The sequence below is a fragment of the Monoraphidium neglectum genome, assembly GCF_000611645.1.
Source record: "Monoraphidium neglectum strain SAG 48.87 unplaced genomic scaffold scaffold02260, whole genome shotgun sequence".
NCBI classification, from domain to species: Eukaryota; Viridiplantae; Chlorophyta; class Chlorophyceae; order Sphaeropleales; family Selenastraceae; genus Monoraphidium; species Monoraphidium neglectum.
Window position 1 is genome coordinate 1 of NW_014011368.1, and position 9,842 is coordinate 9,842.

The following is a 9,842-nucleotide window of genomic DNA, read 5'->3' on the forward strand; positions in this document are numbered from 1 at the left end:
CCACAAAGGTGTCCCAGTCAAGACGTATTCCGGGCACGGATACGAGGTGCGTGGACGCAAGCACACGCGCGCGCGGCGCCCTAGGGCGCCGCCGGCCGCACGGCTGGTCCCGCAGCCGTATGCATGGGCAAGGCCTCCAAGGGCCCCCCGCGCCCGAGCCGCCCCTGCGCTGAAGTGGAAGGCGGCGACAGAGGAGCGAAAGCCTGGGCGGGCAGGCGGGGCAGCGAGGGCTGCCTGCATGCCGGCCGGCGCGCCGCGCGGCGCTGGGGCGGGGCTGTTGCGCGGAGCTGTCCCACCGGGCTTGCTGGCTAGGGGCCCCTCCAGCCACCGCCCCGCACTTGAGACACGTCGCGTCGCGCGAACGGACCGGCTGGCGTGGCGGCTGCGCAGGCCGGCGCGGCTGGGAGCGGCCCGTCTGTTCAGCCGGTGTGCACGCCGCGGCCGGCGGCGCCTCGCCGGCTGCGCCGGGCCGGGCGTCCATCTGGCGCTCGCACCACGCCCCACGACGCAGGCGCTCCTGCGAGCAACTGAACTGGCGCCGCCCCCTTGGTGCCGCCCCCTCGACGCCCGGCCCATCGACCCCCGTGCCCCCCCCCTCAGGTGCGCGACGCGTCCGTCGCCCGCGACAACAGCCAGTTTGCCTCCGTCGGCGGCGACAAGCAGGCGAGCGCGCGCGGGCGCGCCACGCGCCGCCGGCCGGCCGGCGCCTGAGGCGCGCGTGCCGGGCGGCCGGCCGCGGGGGTGACACGTTGCACACTTTCCTTGAGGCTCCAGTCCCGACCGTGTGATTGCTAGTATTGCTCACATGCATCGTTTGCGACCCTAAACCCCGATGCGTCGCTGGCTGCGATCAACCACAGGTCTTCCTGTGGGACGTGTCCACTGGCAAGGTGATCCGGAAGTTCAGGGGACACGACGCAGCCATCAACGCGGTGGGGCCTCGGCTGGATCGGTTGTGTTCTATTGGGTTTCCTATACCGCATGCTATTTCTTGAATCGGTTTTTGTTGTCAATTGCATGGGCCGTGCTGGCCGGTGCTCGGTGACCTTGCCGCAGCCAACCTGCTGGGTGCCTGTGGCTCGTGCTGCGATGAGGGGCCTCCATAACGTCGCCTGGGAGTCTTGATAGCTTCGGTGTCGGTTCTTCGCACGCGCGCGCGTGTTTCAAACCGCCAACCGACGGGGCCCGGCTTCGCCAGCGGCGGCAGCGGCAGCGGTGTGCGTGAGGCAGCAAGGACGCGCCTCCTCGTCGCAATCGACCGAACATGTTGAACCCACATCCACGCTGCCCTCCGCTTTTGCATCCCGCCCACACGTGCTCACACGTCTCCGCCGACACCTGCCGCCACACATCCGGCCGACACAATCGACCGGTCAAGATGTTGATCCCACATCGACACCTCAGCCGCCGCCCTCTGCTGGCGCCTCCCGCCAACACCTGTTCACAAATCTCAGACAACATTTGCCGCCGATGTAACTGGCTGACACCTTGGCGCAAAGTTGCGCTGCACTTTGCAAGTTGCGCCGCAACGCGCATCCCGGTGTCGCCCCCCACCACGCCAGGTCGTCCACGCCGCGTCTGACGATGTGCTGGTCACCGGCGGCTACGACCAGTGCGTGCGGGTGTGGGACTGCAAAAGCAGGAGCACCGAGCCGGTACAGAGCATGCGCGCGTTCAAGGTGCGGCGGCCGAGGCCGCGTGGCGCCGAATCCGACGCTCAGCGCGACCGGGGCCGGCGCCGCGCCGGCTTGGCTCGTGGCCTTTCCGCAACGCACCTGCGCCTGTGAATCTGCCCGGGATGCCGTTCCTTGGCAGTGCACCGCTCTGTTGAGCGGCACGACAGAGCGGCATGCTGCCGCATGCCGCAAGGCGGCTTCGATTCATGCTGATACGATCTGAGATGCAGCGTTGCGCCTTCAACCCCTGGCTTGCGCCTCTCCCCTCTTTTCACAGCAGCAGAGGCCCTTCCACGACCAAACGCAAATCCTGCATGAGATTGTCCACAGCCCCCAGCAGCGCCCCTTTTCAAGCCCACCCTCACAATCCTTTGGTGCATCAGGATGATGTCACATCCGTCGCCGCCAGCGGCCACGAGATTTTGGGGGGCTCCGTGGACGGCACGCTGCGGCGCTTCGACATCCGCGTCGGCCGCGCGTACTGCGACGACGTGCGTCACCCGGTGACGTCAGCGGTGTTTTCTGGTGACGGGCTTTGCCTGCTGGCGGCGTGCTTGGACAGTACGCTGAGGCTCATAGACAAGGCCACAGGTGCGGGGCTGGGGCACGGACAAGGGGGGTTGGGGCATGGATAAGGGGGGTCGGGGCGCGGGCAAGGCAGAGGTGCACCCCTGCATCTGCCGGCCTGGTGTGCAGGACCCTTGCTTGGCCGTGCCGGCTCGCAGGCAGACTGCTCGCGTTGAGGCTCAACCGGCATGCCGCCTTCAACCGGTCGACACTAGTGCCCTGCTTCCAGGACTTGACTTGACAGCTGGCCCGATGCATTCGATCAATCCTTTTCATATGGTATGTGACGTTCTCGCGTCCGCGACTCCAAATGCAACCTGCTGCCTCTGGCATGCGTCCGCGTCCCAACCGCCAGGGGAGCTGCTGGCCAGCTACCGGGGCCACACCCACACGGGCGTCAAGATGGGCTGTGCCCTGATGCCGGGTGACGCTTTCGTGGTCGGCGCCAGTGAGGACGGTGCGCGGGCGCAGCACTGCTGTTGGTTGGTGCGATCGCCATGAGTTGCCTCGGCCGCGTGACAGCTTTGGATTGTTGGGGTGGGTGCGGTTGCGTCATGTTTCCCGGAGCATGGAAGTTGACCAAATTAACTCGCCATCTGAACTTGCATTCTGGACCTGTATGGCTGCACTGGCAGTAGGGTAGTCCTGGGCACGGCTGTTAGCGAGGAACTTGGAGTGCCCTTGCTTGACCATGGGAGCAATCACGCATCAATGAAGCAATCAGATAGTTCCCCTAATTGCCGCTCCCAGCCAGACACGAAAACCTCTTCAACGCCTCCCTTTGATCGCCCCCACCCCAAGGCCGCCTGTGCTACTGGGAGCTGGTGGACGCGCAGCTTCTGCTCAGCTTCCAGGCCCACCGCGGCCCCGTGTGCGGCGTCGCCGCGCACCCAAAGGGCACGTGTGTGCTGACCGCCGGGGTCGATGGCGTTGTGAAGGTGTGGGGCTGCTGATCAAAGGGCGCAGCGCTGACAACAATGCGCGATTTTGCCCATTTCTGCTGTTTCGCTTGCCTTACCCAGACTTGTCACATAGGCGCCTTGCTCCTTGTTTAATTTGTGATGGCTTTTGTGAGTGGATGGACCGATGTTGGACCGGGTCATACAATTTTTGCGGTGTGGGTGCGCGAGTGCTTCTCATTCTAGGCAGATCGATCTCGTTCCACACCATTTCATGGTGTGGCAGGTCTGGATGCACTCCAATGCCCCTGTGCTGCGGTTCTAACAGAGACGCTTGTGCACCGCTCAATGCATGTTCCCATGGACGCGTGGTGTTTCGCCCTTGAGGCCTCCATACGGTCGCAGCATGCTGATGGGCCAGATGTCTGGTATGGAGCACACCAAGTAAGCCTGCGTTCCAGCCACCGCTGGTTTTCCAGGGGGTACCTGGACGTATGCCTGACGCTGCCCAGGCGCCCGCACACGCCCCATCAGGGAATCCACAGGGGTCTTATGGCTGGTTGCTGAGGGAGGTGCTGCTGTTGATCATGCTGCTGGGGGCCCTGTTGGTGCTGCCCTCCATACAGGTCGACCGCTTCTTTTGTGGGAAGGTTTGGTGGGCATGAGATGCGATGGGGCTCACATGATTGTACTGTAACAGCAATACAAAGGAATCTAGCACCTCCCCACCACCTAGCCTGTGGGGGGACGCGTGGACGCCCCCTGGCTGCCCCGCAGTAAGCGCGCCGCCCCCTCAAAGTCCGCGTGGTGGGCACATCAAAGAGCACGTTCTTCACTACCATGTCTGTGCGCTGCTGCAGCTCCACGCGGTCCTTGCTGCGCAGCTCGCGCTCCTTCTCAAGGTCCTTGGCGAGCAGCTTCAGTTCCATCTTAAGGTTATCGACATACCCCTTCAGTGATCTGGCGCCAGCCAGCACGGTGATGCCAATTGTCGCTGCGCCAAAGATAAGTTGGCCATGCTGTTGCCCCCAAGCGAGGAAGGACTGTAGTGAAGATTTCGCCGCCATTGTACGGCACGCTGTGTGAACCAAGAGAAAGATATGCCCAGATCTGCTTCCAGGACTTGACTTGACAGCTGGCCCGACGCATTTGATTAATCCTTTTCATATGGTATGTGGCGTGTTCACGTCCACGACTTCAAATGCGACTTGCCTCCTCTGGCATGCGTCCGCGTCCAACCGCCAGGGGAGCTGCTGGCCAGCTACCGGGCCACGCGTCAAGATGGGCTGCACCCTGTTGCCGGGCGACGCTTTCGTGGTTGGCGCCAGTGAGGACGGTGCGTGGACGCCACACTGCTGTTGGTTGGTGCGAGCGCCCCGCATTGCCCCCCGGTAGCATGAGAATTTGGATTGTTTGGGGGGGCGGGTGCGGTTGCGTCATGTTTCCCAGGGCGTGGAAGTTAACCAATTGAACTTGCCAAGTGAACTGGCATCTCTGGCAGACCTGTATGGCTGCACTGGCAGTAGGGTAGTCCTGGGCACGGCTGTTAGCGAGGAATTTGGAGTGCTTGACCATGGGAGCAAGCACCAATGCAGCGATTATATAATTCCCCTAATTGTCGCTCCCAGCCAGACACGACGACTCTTCAACGCCTCCCTTTGATCGCCCCTACCCCAAGGCCGCCTGTGCTACTGGGAGCTGGTGGACGCGCAGCTTCTGCTCAGCTTCCAGGCCCACCGCGGCCCCGTGTGCAGCGTCGCCGTGCCCTTCATGACGGTCGTGCTCGTCCACAGCCGGGGCCGTGTTGGTGCGTCCGTGGAGGACCTTTTTGGGAGTGGCCCAGAAGAGCCGCTGGTGAGTCATGGGGCCCAGCGGGGGCTGAGCGGCGGGCCCCTTTTCCAGGGGTGGGCTTTGCAAATAAAACCCTCTGATGTGGTTATTGCCACCCTTGCTGCTCGGTGCTTGCTCCATCAGCTGATGTCATGGCGTCAACGGTGTGGTGCTTTGGCGTGTGCCCAATCTCTGTCATCACGGCTCTGTCGGTGCGCTCGCCCTTTTGACCTGTGTGCATCAGAACTGCATCCTTGATGCGTGGCCATTTACCGAGGCCGAGGTCGGGTCCCTCTTCAGCATCCTGGTTGCGTGCGGCTTCGTCACCAAGGTCAGCAGCATGTGGAACGCGATCAGCCACATCTCCTGGATCGGCATGCGCTTGAAAGCCAACCCCCTGGGCTGCAACCGGAACCACCGGTTCGTGGCGGAGAACGACTTGCGCGAGGAGCATGGGGCGGGGCCTCATCACTGAGCTGGAGCGGCACACCGCGCGCCACGATGGTCCTGGCGTGAACCGCGTCGACCACGTGAGTGGGTGCTGGTTCCGGCCCGCAGCGGTGGTGCTTCTGTGGCTGACATGGCGCATGCCAGGGCTAGCTTGCGTCTGCTCACGTGTGGGTTTTGGTGTTTGGTGCGCAGCTTCGTGGTCTGACAGGTGTCGGCCCTTTTCCGTTTGCTGCTTTCCTGTTTTCCTGTTGATTCATTGGTCGCTCGCTTGCAACTTCGCCGTTGCAGATGCCGGTTGACCTGGTGCGGCGCGGGCTCGACTCCATGGACCCCTGCCATGCGGAGGATCTGATCTGCATGATGGGCATGGCCGTGGGCTTCCACACCGGCCGCCGTTCCCCCACCCTCCTGGACACGACTTGGGCGACCCTGAACCTACCTGTATGTTGCGTGCATCGCGGACCCCGAGACCGGCGATGAGTGCTTGACGCCCAGCGTGGCGCCGTTCTGGCTGAGCGAGAAGGTGAACGACCAGCACAGCCTGCGGCAGTCTTTGCTGGACGAGTGCGGCAACACGGCTCTGGCAGAAGAGCTGCACCTCAGCCGGGGGATCCTGGCTCTCGCCCTGGCACTGCTGCGAGGCGCCGTCACGCCCGAACACGCATGCCTGGAGGGGCTTGCTCCTGGCGACCGCATTCCCATCGTTCCTGGCCGCAACGCCTGGTAAGCTGGGCAGTCAGGTTGGAGCAGGACCAGTTCCAGAATGAACGCCGCCATGAGGCCCACGCGCCAGTACGACTTGTATGTTTGTCAGCATTGTGTTGACGTATTTGCAGTTGCTGTGCGGCTTTATGCCTGTGGGGTCCTGATTTTTCAACATCTTTTGCGCTCGCCCTGTGTCCTATTTTCAGGGCCGTCTTCTGCCAGGTTCGCCCCGGCGGCATGGTGCTGCCCAGCGTGCCCATGACAGCTGCGCAGCTGCTGACGCACATCGCGCATTTCAAGGCTGCAGGCGGTGCGAAGCATGTCGCCGCCGGCCTGAGGGCCTTCCGCCGGTCCCTGCCCAACCACGTCGTGGCCCCCATCATGGCTGAGCAGCGGCTGCCGGCCCTGGAGCCGTCGGTGCAGCTGATCGGGCGCAACGGCGGCTGGACCGATGTGACCACGGTTCGCGGCGTGTACGTTGCGCCCGCCACAGACCTAGCAGTGAGTCAGATGTTCAACGCTACGGTCGGGCGGAGCGCTCCGGATCGCGTGCAGGCCGTGCGTGCCGCCGCTCTGCGTGCGGGGCCCCTCCTGGCTGCTGGTGGCGATGGGGGCGAAGGTGCTTCTCTCAGCGGCCGCGCAGGTGTGCTGCACCCTGGTCGTGCTTGTGTTGAGCTCCCTTTCCTTGCTGCTTTGCTGAGCTATCTTGGGAGGGTGGGGCTTTGTGCAGCTGCTCGCTCAACCGCCAGCACTGGTGACATCCAAACGGGCTTGGGGACAATCTGCTCCTGGTGTCGCCGTCGCCAGCAATGCGCTCCACAGGCACATGCCATTTGAGGTAGCGCTCATAATGCGCTCTCCACTTTTAATCCCTGCAGGCGGCCAGAAAGGCATCCACTGCGGCGGGTCCATGCTCCTGTGCGATGTGCGGTACCGCACATTGATGTGCGTGCCCGTTCTTTTGCCCAACCTGGGCGCCCGCCCCACCCGCAGCCTGGTTGGCCAAATGGCACGTGTTGTAACAATAGTGCTCGGCAGCTGAAACTGCTGTTGTCCCGATGCATCTAAAATGGCAAGCTCGCGAGGGGATGGGCTGGAGCACCCAAGGGAGGGTCACTCACATCCGCAAGGGAAGAAACGCTTGTGTGTACCCCTCCGCCAGGCAGAACCCCTGACAGGAGGTCCCGGCAAGCATGTGAACACGCACAGATCAAGAAGAGAGACGTGTTGTGTTGCGAGAGAGAGGCTACTTTATCAGAAGGATTCAACTAAATGTCACCAGCAGGTGTTCCCAAAGGGACATGCACCTGTGCATCCGCAGTTGCGAGCCATTCTTGCCCATCATGCGATGACCAGTGCCGGCGTAGCAGAAACAGCATCCCATAAACTTCCATGGCCATGTGGGGCAGCTGTGCAGCCACGGCATGGGGGCGGGCACCGCAGAAAATAGATGCGCCACACGGCGAAAGGGCCGTGGGCAGGAGCAGCAGCACGTCGCAGCAAAAGCTGCGTGCGCATGCGCATCCAGTTATGGTAAGTGCACGGGATGCTCGGAAGAAACGCCAGGCAGGAAGCCACGGCAGAACCTGGCATGCATGGTCCACCCAGGCTGCCGTCCCTCACTCGGCGCCAAGCCCTCACATCCGTGCCATGCCCCGCGCCGCTGGGTGCATCACCCAAACAGCTGCGGGTCCGCGCTCAAGGTGCCCGGACCCCGACGGGGTGCACATGCAAGTGGAGCGCACCAGCTGCACCGTTAATGGCAGCGCGCCAATGTGCGTGGATGGTGCAGCGTCGCACAGCTTGCGCCAGTGCTTATGCAAGGCACTGCTGGCCCACGAGGACATCGGTGGTGATGAGGTTGAGCACCGGCTTGCGGCCGGTCGACTTGCACACACAGCCGGCGTCGAAGTCCTTGTTGGTGATCGTGACACCACCGGACAGCGTGGGGCTGACGGTTGAGTCGCTGGCGGTGGCGCACGACGAGATGTCGGTGAACCTGCAGCAGTTGGATCATGAAGGTCGGGAGATCGTGGTCAGTCTTTGACATGCAAGGCGCTGCCATGCAGCGCGCAGCCTTACCCTAATCCTGACGTGTGCTGCCTGAACTGGTGCGGGGGGCAGGGACGCAACCTCCCTGTTAGCACTCTATACAAAGTGCCCTCCTGTGAGGCTAGTTTCACCGTGCCACACACCTGCTCTTCGAACACGTGGCAACGATGGTGTGCTGGCGACCGATGACAAATCGCTGCACTGACTCGAACTCCAGACCCAGGGTGCCGTTGTTGCAAGTGGCGGTGGCGGCACCAGCAGTCAGGAACTTGTTCGTGCACTTGAGGGGGTTGCTCTTGGTGGGCTTGGGCACGCACACCTGCGGAAGACCAGGTAGAGACAGGTTGGTCAGGGCATTCCATGAACGAGTGCGAGCAGCCAGGGGGCTGACTTTGCAAGCGTGCCCAGGTCGAATGGCGCTCGCAATTGAGGCTGCACCAAGGGCTCCCTCATCGCAAGGGTACAGCCTCTTTGCCAGTGATAGGGGTCAGCACTCACCTTGGCAGCGAACCCAACGCTGAAGGGGTAGTTGGCCGGGATGTGAGTGACAGTGGTTTTAGGCAGCTTGGTGGTCCTGTGGGGTCAACAAGGGGGGGGGGGTGCAGCGAGTCAATGCCTGTGTGGTGGCTGCGCCCTTTGTTCACCAGCCACCGCATCTTCAGGTGCCCCACCAAGCACCCCGCTGGCACATCCCACAGCATTTTGCTTGCTGGCTGCGTAGCCCTAGGCCTGCAGGTGTGGCGTTGCACGAAGGCTAATCGCTATGCTTTTTGAAAGCATCCGCGACTCACATGGCGCCCTGGACGAACTCGCGGACGTTGGCACACTTGCAAGAGGTGGGCTTGAAGCGGGCCAGGCTGGTGAACTTCTTGCCGACGTTGATCTTCTTGCAGGTGGAGGCAGTGCCAGTCGGGGGCTCCCTCTGCTTGGGGCTGACGCAGCACGCCTCAAAGGTAGCCTGGCGGACCTTCTGCAGCAGGCGGCGGCCGCCACCGTTGTCGGCGGTGATCTCGCCGTCGGTGGCGACGATCTCGGCGTTGGCGTCGACGAAGGGCGCGACGCGGCCGGCGGCGCGGATGAAGGTGTAGCCACCGATGGCGGGGCCGTCAACGACGCAGCGCTTGTCGCGCAGGGTCTTGGGGATGCACTGCTGGGCAGTCGTGGCGCAGCCGTCGGTGACCTTGAGGCCGGTGAAGACGGTGCCGTTGCACAGCGAGCCGAGCAGGGTGGAGGTGCAGATGTTGTCGCCAGCCGCCGCGGTGCCGACGACGGGGGGCGAGTTGATGCCGGCGAGGGCGGTGTTGATGGGGGCGGCGGTGGGGGCGGTGATGGTGTAGATGATGGTCACCAGCACCTTGCCTTGGTCCTGCAGGTGGAGGAGTGATGGGGGGGGGGGAAAGGCGTATAGCATAAACGACATGACTTGGCGTCTTCCTCATCTGATTTGCCATGCAATTATCCTATTAGGCAACCTGCCCTCCGCTTGAATCGCATGTGGACGCTTGGCTGATTGACAGCCTGCTGCATCCCACTCATTGCAGGTATCCTCAAACCTCGCAGCACAGGATTCTCACCAGGAGGTCGCACTTGGAGAACGCGCCAGTGACACCGGTCAGGCCAGCAACAGTCTTGATCTTGGCCACGGCAGCGTTGACAATCTCAG

General features: G+C 63.0%; 3 protein-coding genes across 3 annotated transcripts; 2 read left to right on the forward strand and 1 right to left on the reverse strand.

The window, feature by feature from the left end:
* Positions 1-1,664: 1,664 nt before the first annotated feature.
* On the forward strand, positions 1,665-3,467 carry MNEG_10298 (mitogen-activated protein kinaseorganizer 1; the record flags this gene model as incomplete). Its single annotated transcript, XM_014041228.1, has 5 exons — positions 1,665-1,679; positions 2,060-2,267; positions 2,599-2,700; positions 3,045-3,181; positions 3,429-3,467. The coding sequence occupies 5 exons, from the start codon at positions 1,665-1,667 to the stop codon at positions 3,465-3,467; spliced, it is 501 nt and encodes a 166-aa protein (XP_013896682.1).
* A 956-nt stretch (positions 3,468-4,423) lies between these two features.
* Positions 4,424-7,302, forward strand: MNEG_10299 (hypothetical protein; the record flags this gene model as incomplete). The annotated part of the gene is made up of 6 exons (XM_014041229.1): positions 4,424-4,478; positions 4,821-4,996; positions 5,217-5,392; positions 5,918-6,145; positions 6,334-6,628; positions 7,294-7,302. The coding sequence occupies 6 exons, from the start codon at positions 4,424-4,426 to the stop codon at positions 7,300-7,302; spliced, it is 939 nt and encodes a 312-aa protein (XP_013896683.1).
* A 640-nt stretch (positions 7,303-7,942) lies between these two features.
* Positions 7,943-9,599, reverse strand: MNEG_10300 (hypothetical protein; the record flags this gene model as incomplete). Its single annotated transcript, XM_014041230.1, has 4 exons — positions 7,943-8,126; positions 8,323-8,498; positions 8,678-8,753; positions 8,971-9,599. 4 exons carry the CDS (start codon positions 9,597-9,599, stop codon positions 7,943-7,945), a joined length of 1,065 nt encoding a protein of 354 aa, XP_013896684.1.
* Positions 9,600-9,842: the final 243 nt, after the last annotated feature.